Here is a 17,001-nt window from a genome sequence, read left to right on the forward strand (position 1 = left end):
AGTTTGAAGCAAAACGATTCAGAGCCCACCAAAAAAGAGGACGGGGCTGCAGTTGGATGGGGATAGGAGGTGAGGAGGGCGATGCGTGCGTGTGCAGGGAAGAGTCCATCACATGACAGTGAAGAAGGACCAGAGTCGTCCGGGCGTCCACAAGGAAGGGGCGGGGGTGGGGGGTGGAAGGGTGTCGCTGCCATGGCAACACCCCCCATCCGTCCAGACTTCCAAAGAGGGAGGAAGAACTTCAAATCCCAACCGTCAGCGCTCGAGCGGCTCCTTCTTAAAGGGGTACACACCGCGCCGCCGCCGCGGAGCGCGAGAGGGCAGAGTTGGGCGCCCCCCGCCCCTCGGGCGACGCCCCCGCCGCCCCTTGCCCCTGCCGGCCCACCCGCAGCCCCAGCCCCGCGAGCGCCCGGGGGATCTCCGGGTTCGGGTCCCCGGGAACTCAGCCGCTTCGTCCGGCCCGGCCCCCGGCGGCTAGAAGGGGGTGTGTGTGCGCTCGGCGGGGGCGCGGACCAGCCCGCCTTCCTCCCGCCGCCCTGTCCGCCGGCTCCCCTCCGCCCGGGCGCCGACCCGCCGGGCCGCTTCCTCCCTCCTGTCAGGGTGGACGGCGGGCGACGACCGGCGCCGAGGAGTTTCGGGGCGAGCGCGAGCGAACGGCTTTCCCTGGGGCTCAGCGAGCGGGTCCGAACTAACAGTTCCTGGGGAGCCCAAGAGCTGAGAAGGCGGCGGAGGGCGGACCGCGCCGGGCGAGGAGCCCCCAAGACAAAAGGCGAGCGCCGGAGCCGCCGCCGCTCCCTCTCGCTCCCCCATTGAACTGACCCGAACGGGAGATTCAACTAAACCCCACAGCCACAAACTCCTCGGGCTGCGGCAGCCGTCGCCGCGCGGAGCCCGGAGCCCCGGCCCGCGTCTCTCTTACCTACACAGTGCATGAGGCGGTGGCGCCAAGAGTCGAGTTCCCGCCGGAATCCTCTCCTCTCCGCCGCGCACCGAGGGCTCCGGCACTGAGCGGCGGCGGCGGCGGCAGCAGCGGCGGCGGCGGCCATTCTCTCTCTTCCCTTGTCCATCTGCGTCCCGCGTCACGCGCCCTCATTTACATACGAGCGGCGCAGGCACGAGGCAGGGGCGCGAGCCCTCAGCGCGAGCCCCGGAGCGCGCGCCCCCCCCCCGAGGGGGGGTTGATTGACACGTGTCACTACCTTCCCTCTGCCCTTCCCTCCCCCTCCCACCGCTCCCTCTGGGAGAGGCGGGGAGGGAGTCGGAGCAGAAGGAAGCAACCTGCCGCTTCCGCTGACCCCGCCTCCCCAGCCACGCCCCTTCTCCCCCTCCCACCGGAGTTTACTTAGGCGAGCCATACTGCTCCCACCGCCCGCGAAAACCCTGAGTGGGAGCAGGAGCCCCGGAGCCCCGCCAGGAACCTGCGTGCCGACTAGCAACGCCTCCCTTCTGCCTTCGCGACGGGACTGCGACAGTCCGGAGACTTCACTTCCCAAGCTCCACTGCGCCAGGGCTCCGAAGCCGATCTCGACGCCTTGGCGCTGTGCATGCCGGGCACTGTAGTCCAGCAGAGAGAGGCACCCACCGTTCCGCCTCGCACAGTTGGGCTAGTGGACTGGCCTTGGGTTTCTCTGCGCCGCGCCGCCAGTGGGCTTAGCCTCCCACTCCCTGCACCCAGGACCGTGCGCTGCCCGCGTCGCCAGGTCTAGCCCAACTGCTTCCTTAGGCTCCGCGGTGGAAGGGTGGTGGAAGCAGCAACAGTTGCGGGTCCCCTGCAGCTTCAGATTAAGCTCTGACTTTTAAGTGCCGGAAACTTTTCGGGGTCACTGTCATCATGCCACTCTACAGGGAAAGGGCAAGCCTGTCATTCGGCTGCATCTGAAATAACTACCCAACGTCCAGAGAGAGACCCCGAAGTGACTTCAGTTTCCAAGGCGAAGAGATACCGGAAAGCAAGAATATTTGCAAGGATTAGGGAAAAGATGCGGGTCTTTTCACCTTAATTATTTATGGGGGATTTAGTGTAGCTAGCTGAAAACTGCAGAAGGGAAATTTTTTAGGCTTCACAAAAGGTAAACTCCTGGAGGGCAGCGGCCCACTGAGACTTCCGTACCGTGACATCTTTCACTCTCCAGCCCCTCGCACAGTGCGTGACACGGGATTAAGCACTTTACAAATGGTATAGAGTGAATTCTACGCTGTGCTACAAAAAATAAGTTCTTCAGAGAGAGAGGACTCTTTTGATTAAATATAGACTCCAATTACAGTTTCTACTTTTGCACCAGAGTGATTGTGTTATGTGTTTCTGTGTATCTGCAGTGGATCAAATCAAAGCTAAGCTACCCAAATTTCTTAGCCACCCTAAGTACTTGCTGAGAGGTACTATGTATTACTATGAATTTATTCACAAGTCTGTGGGAAATATGTTTTAATTTTTACTGGAAACTTATACATTTTTAGATCAGTACCACCTTCCCTGTTTTGTAGCTTTTCCTTTCTTTCTCCCCCCATGAGAAAGTATTTCATTGCATATTATTACGTCAGTAGTGAAGATGTAATTTTACATCTTCATAAATTAAAATAATGAAGTTTGAAATCTCATAACCACCTTTTCTAGAATGGTCACAATTGGAGAGCAAGTGAAATCACTAGTGAACATGCTTTTGGAATTATCAGTGGATGGTTTCAGCTATCAATTCCACTTATAAGTGACAAGATGCTTGGCCTTTGTAGCTTTCCTGATCTTTTATAGTAATCTACATTAGTTAGGATGGCACAAACTGAGGTGAAGTAACAAAGGATTCAAAAAATTATAGTGGTTTAAAACAACAAGTTTTATTTCCTCCTTATCTACATATTCATCTCTGGGTGGGGGGAGGAGACAGCTTCATTCCATGTGGTCCTCACCAAACTTAGGTGAGGTGGCTTAGGGAGGATAGACTCTACAGAACTTCTCCCCTTGCGTAGTAGATGGACAAAAGGAAGATGAAAAATAGCAAACTGGTTCTTACTAAAAGTGATACAAGTCAGTTCTCACATTTCATTGACCAAAGCCAATTATACGGTATATCTATCTTCAAGGGGGCCAGGAAGTGTAATCCTTTTTGCCCAGAAGGAAGATAACCAGAATTTATTAGTGAATAACACCAAGGGTTACTGTGATCCATCCTTCTAGTCATCAATTTACAATTCACTTTACTTATGCTACAAAATACATTCACTTATCACAAAGTGAAAGAATCTAAAATTTCTGTTCAGCAGTGGCATTACTCTCAAAAGCTCCAGCATCTCTGGGTGATGCTTGGTAGTCTCTATATTAGAACTAGATAAAGCTTCTCTTCTTATGAAGACCCAAAAAGGAACGGTATCTACACTCCCCAATCACACACATGCATACATACTCAACATACATTGGTGGAATAGGGACAAAATAACCATGGTGTCTTAGTCTATTTTGTGCTGCTGTAACAGAATACCACAAACTGAGTAATTTATGAAGAACAGACACTTATTTCTCACAGTTCTGGAGGCGGGAAAATCCAAAGTCAAGATGCTGGCATGTCATCCCATTGTGGAAATGCAAAGAAAGGGCAAAAGAGTAAAAGGGGGCCAAACTTGCCCTTTTATCATGAGCCCACTCTTGCTATAAGGAAACCACTCCCACAATAATGACATCAATCCGTTTACTCTGCCCTCATAACCCAATCACCTCTCATTAGGTCCCACCTCCCAAAACTGTTTCATTAGGCATTAAGTCTCCAATTTTTCCTTTTTGAAGGAAAAATTGAAGCCATAGCACATGGCAAACATTGCTATTTGAAAGGGAAAGAATGGAAGACACACATTAACAGTTTTAGCAAATATTTTACCACAGTCTCACTAACTTTCTAGCCTATAACAACAATTTCTCTGCCACCACTCACTGAACCTCTAAGTTAAAGCCACATATTTTAGATTTTCTGTCACCATGTAACTCCTTCTGGGTGCCAATTTCTACATTAGTCAGAATGGGCTAAACCCAAAAGCCAGTAAACCCCAAATCTCACTGTTTAATACAAAGGTTCATTTCTCCAAAGGGCAGTGTGGGAAAGGATGGGAAGAACTGTACCAGGTCCATTCAGGGACCAAAGCTTAGGGAGCTCTTGCATCTGGAAAATCCCCAGTCACTATGACAAGAGAAAGATGATGCTAAATCAAGTGTACTTCTTAAAGGCTTCTGCCAGTGACACATTTCAATGGATGGAACAAATTATATGGCCATGACTAACTTCAAAGGAGTGATATATTAGATAGTTTTCCAGGCATAACAAACCACCCCAAAACGTAATAGCTTAAAACATCAACTATTTATGCTCATACTTAGTATGAGTATGCTTATACTATTTAGCTCATGATTCTGTGAAATGACAGTTTGTACTAGGCTTATCTGGACATTTCTGTTGGCCTCGACTTAGGTGTTTGTGGTCAGCTGCCTGTGAGCAAGGCAGCTCTGTTTCTGAGGGTTCACTGATGGTCAGCTGGGACAACAGAGCAATCAGGCCAGGTATCTCTCATCATCAAGAACCTAGCCCTAGCTTGTTCACATGGGGGCAGACACAGAATTCCAAAGAGCAGCAAGAGAGCAAGCACTGGTACACAAGCACTCTTCAAGTCTCAGCTTGAGTCACATTTGCTCCAGTTCCAAAGGCTAAAGCAAGTCACATGGCAATACCCAGAGTCAATATAGGGAAATAGATTCTACCTCTTAATAGAAGGATCTGGGAGTCACAAGGCAAACAGGTTTGGACAGAAGGAAATAAATAATTCGTGGCCACTTTTGTAGTCTACCACATTTAGAAAAGTACAATGTTACCATGGTCTCCAAAAGAAGGAGAAATAGAGATATGGATAGAGGTAATGAATATCACACCTCTAGAATTTCTAGGAGAAGAGAAAGATTAAGGCCAGATGTGATGAAATATACAAATAGAGCTAATTTTGGAACTCAGCTTCACTTAGAAGAGCAAGGAATTTTCCATAGCAAGTATCACAGAGTATATTACAATTAACCCAATGAACATAAAAATAGAAGTCTAGCTGTTAATCATTGCACTCTAATCTTCTAGTGCTGGACCAGGCCCTCAGTTGGTGACTAATATTTATTAAATGATTTGATAAATGTTTGGGATATTTATCAATTAAAAGGTCAAAAGAAGGTCATCCAAGGTGTCTCCTGTACTGAAAGTCCAGTTACTCACAAAGGATTTTGATATGACAACAGGTATATGAAACAGTAGATGAAATGAAATGATAATGTTCTTTGGAAAGATGTTTTCTTTCTGCTATCTACTTCCTATACATGTTGTATCACTTATTTATTGATGTATAACAACCCAATCTATAATGTAGTTGCTTAAAAGAATAACCATTTGTTATTACTGTCAAGTCTACAGGTCAAGTGGGCTGTTTTGCTTATGAGGCTCTGCAGATCTTGGCTGGGGTTGCTAATGCTGGAAGCTGCATGATCTAAGATGGCTTCACTCTGGTGTGGAGTTTGGCTCCCTCTTTGCTGGTGTAATGGGAATTACTGAGCCATGTGTCTCTTATTGTCCAGAAGCTAGCTAGAGCTAACTTACACAGTGGCAGCTTGTGAAGCACAAGAAGAGGTAAATACTAATGTGCAAGTGCTTTTCAAGTCTTTGTGCATCATATTTGCTTGCTACTATCCCTTTGGCCAAAGCAAATCACATGGCCAAATCCAAAGTCTGAATGAGAGGACACTAACAAATGGCATGGATACAGAAAGGTATGAACAAACTGTGGTCATATCTGCAATCAAAATACCATAAATATCCATCCAAGTTCACTATTATTAACCTAATACTGATGTGCACATCTGTAGAGTTCTTAAGCAGTACTAAGAATAGATATGAACTGGGCAAATTAATAGCTGATTAATTTATCTGACTATTTAGCAGTCAACTTTCAACCTGGGGTACATTTTAGGAGAACATGATATAAAAACACAAATAAATTGGAGTAGTTTGAAATATTCATGTTTCCACAATAGGGAAATATAAAACTACAGAAGGATATGAAAGCTTTTCTTTTACTTTGTAACGAAGAAATCCAGTATACTAGTAGGATGGTAAAATGCCTACTAAATTATATATGATCAATGTGTAACACAAAAATATACATTTTATAATTTAGTAAAATATAAAAATTTTGTATATATTAGATATTTACAATTGTAAAGCACAACTATTAGATACATTAATGAACTAAAAAAGCTTTATAATGCTGTTGCTATGATTGCCTTTGGGGTCTTCTTCATAAATTCTTTGCCTAGGCCAATGTCTATAGGAGTTTTTCCAACATTTTCTTCTAGAATTCTTATAGTTTCATGCCTTAGGTTTAAGTCTGTTATCCAATGTGAGTTGATTTTTGTGAGAGGTGAAAGATACGGATACTGTTTCAGTCTTCTACATGTGACTATCCAGTTTCCCAACACCATTTATTGAATAAGGATTCATTTCCCCAGTGTATGTTTTTGTCTGCTTTGTCAAAGATTAGATGGCTATATGAGAATGGTTTTATATCTGGGTTCTCAGTTCTGTTCCATTGGTTTATGTCTCTGTTCTTGTGCCTATACCTTGCTGTTTTAGTTACTATAGCCTTGTTGTGTATAGCTTGAAGTCTGATAAATTGATGCCTCCCAATTTGTTCTTTTTGATTAAAATTGCTTATGCTATATGGGGTCTTCTCTGGTTCCATACGAAGCATAGAATTATTTTTTATAGATCTGTGAAAAATGATGTTGGTATTTTAATAGAGATTGCATTGAATCTGTAGATCACTTTGGGTAGTATAGACATTTTAACGATGTTGATTCTGCCGAGCCATGGACATGGTATGTTTTTACACCTGTTTACATCCTCTGCTATTTCCTTCCTCAGTGTTTCATAGTTCTCTCTGTAGAGGTCAAAAATAAATAAATGGGACCTGATCAAATTAAAAAGCTTCTGCACAGCCAAGGAAATGATCATGAGAGTAAACAGACAGCCTACAGCATGGGAGAAAATATTCACATGTCACACATCTGATAAATGGCTGATAACTAGAATCTATATAAAACTCAGGAAAATCAACAAGAAAAAATCAAAGAACCCTATCAAAAAGTGGGCAAAGGACATGAACAGAAACTTTTCAAAAGAAGATAGACTAATGGCCAACACACATATGGAAAAATGCTCAACATCTCTATCATGAGGGAAATGCAAATCAAAACCACAATAAGATATCACTTATCTCCAGTGAGGATGGCCTTTCATCAAAAAATCCCCAAACAATAAATGTTGATGTGGATATGGAGAGATAAGAACACTCATACACTGCTGGTGGGACTGGAAACTAGTACCATCTCTGTGAAAAGTAATATGGAGATACCTCAAAGAGCTACAAGTAGAACTATCATTTGATCCAGCAATCCTATTACTGGGCATCTACCCAAAAGAACAAAAGACATTCTATAAAAAGAAAACATCTGCACTGGAATGTTTATAGCAGCACAATTCACAATTGCAAAGGTGTGGAAACAACCCAAGTGCCCATTAATACATGAGTGGATTAATAAAATATGGCATATGTATACCATGGAATTGTACTCAGCCACAATAAACAGTGGTGATATAGCACCTCTTATATTATGGTGAATAGAGTCAGAGCCCATTCTACTAAGTGAAGTATCACAAGAATGGAAAAACAAGCACCACATGTACTCACCATCAATTTGGTATTAACTGATCAACACTTAAATGCACATATGGTAATAACATTCATCAGGTGTCAGGCAGATGAGAGTGGGGCAGAGAAGATGGGTATATAAACACCTAATGGGTGTGGTGCGCACCCTCTAGCTGAAGGACACGCTTGAAGCTCTGACTTGGGTGGGGCAAAGGCAATATATGTAACATAAACATCTGTACCCCTGTAATATACTGCAATAAAAAATTTTTAAGATTTATAATGCTGAGAAAGTATCTTTTGAGAAAAGTTTATTATCTGCTTTTTAAAAATTCACATTTTATTATATTTCTTTTAGTTCTGAACTGTAATACACTTCACTGAACAGAGATCAAAAAATCAGAGACAATTTGATTAGTCAATTATTTAAGACATGGAACAAAGCTCCCTTCAAAAAATTTCTAATCAGTCACATAATAATATTATAATAAACTTTATAAAAACATCTAAGAGTCATCTGGGATGGGTTCATGAGTGAAAGATTTCTCACCATTATTTTTCCTTATGGAAATATGGATGCTAAGGACAGGATCATATCAGATATATGCATGCTAATGTATTTATTTATTAATATAATACTACAGTTAAAATAAAGATATATAAAATAGAAGATGATTTTATCTTGATGTATTTCCAAATGCCATCGACATCTTTTTGTACATTTTGTAGGAACAAAGATAAAATTTTGCTAAACCGAATAATAATCAAAGAGACAGAATTATAATGGTGATACACTTCATTTCTTAGATTATAATATTTACCTTCTTTCTATTCCAAGACTATTCTTAGTATCCTATCTGAACTAAAAGTTTAGCACTTTTATAATAGTGTACATAAGAATGGGCATGATAGTAGGTCCTAGTCCTATTTGTCACTCATCTCACAGTGGCAACTCATATTTGTGTTCTTTGTGCTTTTTGTTGAGTTCAACCATTGGGTATCTTTTAAACATTACTGTTATACCCTGTTACCATCTTCATAGTAAATATCATATAGTTGATCATAATTTTTACTATATTAGGAAAGCTCAGGCCCTAAACTGTCAGGGTAATTAATACTGAAATTAGGGTAAGCATGTTTTCTAATTTTTTTTTTAAGAAAATCATATGCCTTTGACCTTGGCGCCTAAAATTTAATACCATTTACCATCCACTTTCTCTTGCATCCAGCCATGATAATAGGACCTGATTATCACTACTCTTTTTGTGTCCACTTGAAATCACTCACCTGGTCTAACACATTATTATCACTTTCATTTTCAGCCTTTTAATAAAATTTCAATGTATTAGAGGGTTAATGATGGCAATTTGATCTAATTTAATGCAATTGCACAGTTCAGTATCAAAGTCAAATAAAAATGTCATCAATAGTACCTAGACTACTACAATTTAGAAGGAATACAGGTCATCTAGGTCAATCCTTTAATTTTGCAGATAGGAAAATTGGGGCCCAGAGAGGATGAACAATTTATGTAGGTCATATTGCTTGTAAGTAGCATACCCAAACTAAAGATCAATTTCCTGATTCCTAATCTTGACTCTTTTTGCTATAATGAGAGTTACCAGTTGTTTGGCACATATACACATTATTAATTCATTTAACCCTTACGTTAAGCAGAATACTTTTATTATTATATTATCCCCATATCAGAAAGAAAGAAAATACAAATTGGCTCAGAGAAGTTAAGCAACTTAAATAAGTTAACATCACCCAGCTAGTTAGTGGTGGAACTAGAATTTGAGTATCTTTTCATATTTAAATACTCCTTTTCATTGGAGAACAGAAAAGAAGGTAATAAAGCTGCCTGGTAAGGAATCAGAAATTGAGGAACCTGAATTTTATCTGATTTGCAGAAAGGGACACTGATAATATCACTATCTGTGGGGGATGATAATGATACCTATACAAAATTATGGTTTCCCAGTATTTGATCTGTCATTCAGCCAAACTGGGGTTTTTGATGTCCTCATCTGACACTCCATGCTGTGCTACTCCCATGAAGCTTGTTCAGCACATTTCAACCAATAGTGATTACTACTCTCTGTGTTCTTAAAACACTTCATTTGTACTTTTTCTTATGATTCCTACTATAATCTTCCATGTATTATAATTATTTGTGAATGTGTCTTACTGTTCCTCTCTACCACCTTGTAGATTGTGAAGTCAAGGCCTGGATAGTCACCATATCTGTACACCTACATTCCACATTTAGTTGGTATCAAAGGAACTTCTGTTGAACTGGAAACGAAAAGGTAACAAATTGCAATTTTTAAAAATGTAAACATGGAAGATATAGGACTTCTTTCACCCCTACCCTCCCCCTATTGTCAAGGCCTACTTATAAACCCAAACTCATTTTTCATCCCTGATGTCAAAACAGTGACAAAAGGAGGTCACATGATTGCATTTTACAGAGGCCATATTTTAAACTAAGAAATTAACATCATTTGGCCTTTCTGTATATTGGAACTCTTGATACAAACTAAGTCATAATATCTTATATGAATAAAGCATATCATTTTATTTATTAAGATACCTTAAGGAAAAGGCATTTTAATGGTAAAGAGGCCAAGCAATAAAGCTCTGATGTGAAATGCATTGGGTTAAAGAAGTTTATTTTAACATATTACCATAAGGAAGGTTTATTTAAACTGTAAAATCTGATAATGGCCCATATTAATATCCACCTAGAAATAGACGTGAAATAAAGAAAAAAATGAAGCAGTTAAATTATGTCGTGGTTTTTCCCTTATAAAGAAAAGATGTGAATGAAAATGTGGAGTTGGTAAAGCTTTAGTACCTTAGTACATTTTACCTTGGTCAAAATTATATAATATTTAAAGACTTAAATTTTAATATGATTAAATTATAATTAATAATCACTTATGCAACAGTAAGTAAGAACAATCTGATATTATCCTATAACAGATTTTCAAATTCAATAGTCAAAACCACCTGATCTTATTCTTATATACTAAAGTCATGAAGCTCTAAACCTGAAACTTGAAAAAACAATCTAACTATGAAACTCTGAATCTATTTTGAGTATCAGTGGTCTCCCCCAATCTCTTACTCCATTGATCCCAGAAACTAGAACAATTGTAAAGCAGAGGAAAGGGGAGCCAGTCAGAGCTGGAAGCCTTGGGGATAGTTTGAAATATTGTATCAGGAAAACCACCACCTCCTCCAGACTTTGTCTCCACCATAATGCAGCCAGGCATTTTTATCCCAACCCCTGCAAGAAATTTATTCTGTGGAAAAATTGGACTGAAGAGATTATGGAGTTGATGACACCAAGCGTAGTAGAAGGTAGGGCTAATGTTATAGAGCGAACACAGGTTATTAAGTAAAAATTTACCTACTTGCCCTTACCTTGTCCTTGGAAATCCTATGACCAGATTTATACCTCTCAGCAGGAAATCAGAGATCCTTCTCAAGAGAAACTCAGTCTCAGAGAAAAGACATACAAATACTGATATTTGAATGTCACCCCAGTGAGTAGCTGGCCTTCTGATTGATGACACTTGAGTAAAACCTCCCAGTCATCAAAACCCACCCATTTACACACAGCTTTCAATAAACCTTTAAGGACTACACTCAAATTTTTTTTTTTTTTGGAGACAGAGTCTTGTTTTGTCACTCAGGCTAGAGTGCTGTGGCGTCAGCCTAGCTCACAGCAACCTCAAACTCCTGGGCTAAAGCGATCCTCCTGCCTCAGCCTCCCGAGTAGCTGGGACTACAGGCATGCGCCACTATGTCCAGCTAATTTTTTCTATTTTTAATAGAGATGGGGTCTCACTCTTGCTCAGACTGGTCTCGAACTCCTGAGCTCAAGCAATCCTCCCGTCTTGGCCTCCCAGAGTGCTAGGATTACAGGTGTGAGCCCCCTGGCCCTGCCACACTCAAATGTATTGACATTTGAGGAAAATATCCAACTTGAAAGACAGAGAGAGACCAAAACAAATGGATAAAAAGAATTCAGAGAAAAATAGAGACACTGCAGGGAAGAAAACTTTCAATTAATTATAATTAATAATCTCAAAGAGGTAAGAGAAGGTATTGCATCATTCAAAGAAGAATTACTTTGAAACAAGATGCTTTAGAAACAGAGAACAATGAAAAATCAAGAAAGGGCTCTTGGAAATTAAAAATATGTCAGATGAAATTAAAACAAAATTCAAAAGAAGTGATGAGGAAATTTCTTCGAAGTAGCACCCCAAAAAAAAAAAAAAGACGAAGATAAATAATAGGAGATACAAAAATTTTAAGATCAATCTAGTCCAATTATTTAACATGACTTTCAGAAAGAAACAATAAAGCAAACCAAGGGAAGATTATCATCAAAGCAATAATAAAATTTCCAGAACTAGGGAAATGAGCCTCTTAATTAATTTATTCACTCCAAGACACATAATCATGAAATTTCAGAAATAATGAGAAGATTCTAAAATTTTTCAGAGAGAAAAATGAATGAATGAATAAATAATAATAATAATAATAATAATAAAGTTTGTGCCTTCCTCCACCAACACCCAATGAAGTTACTTTGACATAGACAAATTATATGAATGCTTATTGATTGTATGAATGCAGACTTTTTACTTAATCATTTTTAATTCATCTATATTAATCAGACTTATTTTTGAAGAACAGGAATTCAATTTGCTTGATCAAAGAAGAGAATTTATTAAAATTCTGAAAAATTCTAGGTGGTACCTTTAGTCACAGAATAGATCCAGGCATTCAAAAAAAACCTATTTTCCCCTGTCTATCTTTTTGTTTTTGAAACTCAATGGAGGATGTGGAAATAACCCAAGTGCCCTTCAATACACAAATGGATTAATAAAAGGTGGTATATATATATAATGGAATTCCCCCTGCCTCCTATCTCTGCTTTCTTCTTGGTTGTTTCCATTCTCGGATCAGATCTTCCCGTATGCTGGAAAAGGTGGTCATAAGTAGTGCAGACTTAATCCCCCAGAATAACAACACCTCTTTTTCTGTAGTTACTCAAAATCCTAGGGGTGTCCAACTTTTTTCAATTTCCTGAGTCAATTATTATCACCAGGGGAATGGAATATTCTGATAGGTTAGGCCTGAGTCACATGCTCAACTCCAGAATCATGGGTCAGCCTCATCCAACCACATGGTTTCAAAATCAAGGAGAGACAATTTCTCAGGGAAACACCTGGGCACCATTACCAGAAAAAGGAAATATATATACCCAGACAGGCAAAGCCAAATAGTAACTTTATTGAAAAAGAATCACCTATTTTATATTAACTTCGACAAGAGAGACAAATACTCCTCCAAACGAGCCTTTCAAAACAGAAAATAGCATTGAGAATACTTGTCAGATATGACTTCGTATCTACTTTTATTTAATCACTGAGCATTCTAACTTCTTGGTGTGTAAACTGTATGCTAGCACTGTTCAATAGAAATATAATGTAATACACAGATGCAAGCCACATGTGGAATTTTAAGCTTTCTAGTAGCCACTTTGAAGAAGTAAAAGTGAAATTAATTTTAAGAATATATTTTATTTAATCCACTATATCTAAAACATTATCATTCAAAACCTAATCAACATAAAATTATTAATGAGATATTTTATGTTCTTTTTTCTGTACTTTTTGAAATGTCTTGTGTATTTTATACTGACAGTACAACATTTGAATTCAGATTAGCCACATTTCATATTCTCAGTTGATAGAGGCTATATTGGGCAAAGCAGTTCTGGACTGGGAAAGATTTTATAGACTATCAAGTGAAGTCCTCATTTTCTCCCTCCTTCTACCAATTTCCTCTCTTAAACACCTTCCCTTTCCATTCTAGTTATCTTTCTTCCTCCAATAAAACAGCCCAATGCATCAAATAGGACAAGGTTAATTTATTCAGTCTTCTAATTTGGAAAAGGGAATAAAAAGAAGTGTTCTTTTTACTACTTTTCTAGTTTTCAATTTTCTACTTTTCAAGAATACGAGCTGAAATAAAATGGCAAATCACACTGGTGCTTTCATTCAGCATGAGTTACAGCAATATGAAACAGATGAACATGTCTTGATGACAATTATGGTACTACTTGGCAGGAAGAAGTGAAGAAAGAATTTGGCTTGTTAGCATTAAATAGCTGCCCAGATAGGTTCTACAAAGAATAAGGAGAGTGAGAAGAGTCAGGCTACCCACATACAGCTAATGAAATAGTTGCATCATGCTGTTGGGAGACTCTCAAATGCTAAGATAGAATACTCATTAATACACCTTTATTCCTCAAAGAAATCTTGCTCGCACATACTTTTGAGACTAAATCTTCAGATGTCCTTTTTTATATATTTTAAAAGAAGTATTTTTTTTTCTATTATGAATCTCTTGATCCAAGAGTTTATTTTGGCACTTTGAGAATTATGTAAAACTTATTGCCAAAGCAGCATTTTCATTTAACGCGTTGGTTTCTGAGCACTCCTTAGGTTAAGAAAGATAAAAATAAAATAAAAAGCCCTCCAAAATGTCAACTACTTTGGGATGGATTTTTCATGATTTTTCTCAGTTCAAACAAAACTTCAGTATATATAAAAATGTGACAGGATTTTATTTTGCAAATTTAGTATGATTAGAATTTATATACAGCTATAAAAACCCAGTTCATTTCTCACAAACGTATCCTAAACGACTTGCATTTGCATGAACTGGGGGATTTAATTTTTAAAATATCAATGTCAAATGTCAATACTTTATCATAAAATATGTCTTTTAGTCAGAAAGCAACACTTCACCCATAAAAATTCAATGAACACTTTGGGCACCTAATGTTGGTCAAATGCTGCCCCAGGTGCTGAGTCTTCAGAGATAAGAAACAGAATCTGCTCTTGCGATCCTGGTGTATGTCTGTACTTTTTGTTGTACAGCATTTATAGACTTTTCTTTGTGTAAACTATATCTTGATTTTTTTCCTGAAGAATATACCCTCTCCTATTCTCAATTTATCTGCTTCCTATGAAATCGACTCCAACCTCTGACTGCAGACTGGAGCAGGTGCTTCAGAACTGGCCAATCAGAACATTGCACCCTCTGGCCATCGTGATTGGCTGGAGAATACGCACATTACCTAGTCTGTGCCTTTCAATGAGACTCAGAGAGATTTGGGAAGAGACGCTTGCTATTTTCCACTAAATGTGCTACAACCATCCTGCAACTACATGGGGTTTGGAAACAAAACCAATACCAAGGAGCAGAGTTCATGAAAGGAAACAGGGAAATCAAGCCCTATAATGAATGAGTTTGTCTAAAGCCAATAACCTTGGGCTAAAGGATAAGAAGAAGAAAGTAAGCCAAATGAAGGCAATTAGGTTGGGGGGAAAGAGTGTCGGAGTTTAGAAGAAGAAATAGAATTTCAACCAGATAACATAAGATTAAAGGCAGATACAGCATGACGAATGGGGAAAACCTCAAGCAGTTCATTTTAGGGGGGACATAAAGTGAGAATAATGAAGTAATCAGTGAAGAGACTGAAGAGATAGGTAAAGGACAGATCACAGAAGATCTTATCCTCTAAGTCAAGGAACATTGCTCAGGGGATAGCAGGATCACTGGTATATTTTAAGCAGGAGAGTGACATAGTCATATTTTTATCTGGAGACAGAATACTCTAGAGGTGTTGTAGGATGGATCCAAGGAGTCTAGAGACAAAGAAAACAGAAGTCTTTATTGTTGTCCATTCCAATAATTATAAGGTTATAGCAGGGCAAGACAAAGAGAAAGCAAAGAAGAAATAAAATATTTATTTATTTTATTAAATTGGAGTCTAAAATATTTTTTAATCAAAGTAATACATACCCATGATTTAAGAATGAACTAGTAGAGTGGTTTATAATGAATAAATTATAAACCACTCTCTTCCTTCTTCAAGCCCAGTCCTACTCCCCAGAGCAAACTACTTTTAACTTTTTAAACTGTTGATGGCTATTCTTATGGTCAATTAGGACTGCCATATTCAATTGTAACTGAACAGCCTGAACAATTGAATGTGGCAGCCCTCATTTAGCTCCATATCTCAAAATTATATGTTTACCACTGTTTCTTGACTTCAATTTTAGACATTATCAAACTTTCCATTTTCCCCTTCTTCTCCCTTTCAAAATAGTTATATCACTATTTTAATACATATTTTAAAATGCATTTGTGATTGCTATGGGCTGAAATACATCCCCCCAAAATTCATGTTGTAGCCCAAACCCCCAGTATCTCAGAATGTAACTGTATAGGGAGATAGGGTCTTTAAAGAGGTGCTGGAGTTAACATGAGGCCATTAGGATGGGTCCTAAGCCAATGTGACTAGTCTCCTTATAAGGAAAGGAAATTTGCACACACGAAGAAATAGGAATATGCACTCACAGAGAAAAGACCACGTGAGGACATTACAATAGGGCAGCCATCTGCAAGCTAAGGATAGAGGCCCAGAAGAAACCAACCCTGCTGACGCTTTGATTTTGGACTTCTAGCCTCCAGAACTGTGAGAAAAGAAATTTCTGTTGTTTAAGACACTGAGTTTGTGCTTCTCTGTTATGGCAGTCCTAGCAAACTAATGCAGTGATTAAAATTTTAAAAGTATATGTACTATGCTTTTATTACTTGTTTCATCAACCACAGACAAAATATTTGATTCTCCATTTCTCAAGATACAGGTTTTTAGCACCCTTACCTTTCCATTTGCTCTTTCTTACCCTCTCGGGTCCTACTTTTCATTCTCTGTACTTTCAAGGACTTTGTCAAGTACTTTATCAAGTTCAAGTACTTTATCAAGTATTTTTAAGTACTTTATCAAATTGTAAATTTGTAACATTTACAATCTATTCTGTAACAATATTTTAATCTATGCTTCATCTATTGGTTGATTATAAATATTGATAAGCAATAAAAGTTGTCTACTCCTTGTGACTATGTTTATTGAATAGCCTACTAGTTTATTTTTTATTTTCTTTAGGTTTTCAATTGCCTTGTCTTCTTGCAGTATGAATCCTAACAGAATTTTTAAGTTAAAGTTATTTTTAAGGATACTTGCAAATATCTTTTCTCCCCTGACATTCCTCTTTTTTCCTACTCCAATATGGACTGGTAGTCCTTCATGTAGCAGGATTATATTCTCCAGAAGTTTCCTAAAAAGAGATATCTGAAAAGTAAATTTTCTCAGTCTTCAGATTTTAAATGTTTTCTTATTCT

At 39.1% G+C, this 17,001-nt stretch overlaps 1 protein-coding gene across 20 annotated transcripts in view; it reads right to left on the minus strand.

Annotated features, from left to right (window-relative positions):
- The window catches only part of LCORL (ligand dependent nuclear receptor corepressor like), a 164,441-nt gene extending 163,000 nt beyond the window's left edge, over nt 1–1,441 (minus strand). For 4 of the 20 annotated variants that reach the window (XR_012918641.1, XM_076001125.1, XM_076001122.1 and 1 more), the window contains exon 1: nt 920–1,438. Coding sequence is in view for 15 of the 20 variants with exons in the window: in XM_076001125.1 (XP_075857240.1) it covers nt 920–1,067 (148 nt within the window). In the remaining 5 variants the exon portion in view is untranslated. Of the gene's footprint in view, nt 1–919 lie in introns of all 20 variants that reach the window. The other 16 variants (XM_076001134.1, XM_076001136.1, XM_076001132.1 and 13 more) reach the window with 15 other exon arrangements.
- Between the last annotated feature and the right edge of the window lie 15,560 nt (nt 1,442–17,001).

The sequence above is a fragment of the Microcebus murinus genome, chromosome 3 (assembly GCF_040939455.1).
Source record: "Microcebus murinus isolate Inina chromosome 3, M.murinus_Inina_mat1.0, whole genome shotgun sequence".
In the NCBI taxonomy this organism is placed as follows: domain Eukaryota; kingdom Metazoa; phylum Chordata; class Mammalia; order Primates; family Cheirogaleidae; genus Microcebus; species Microcebus murinus.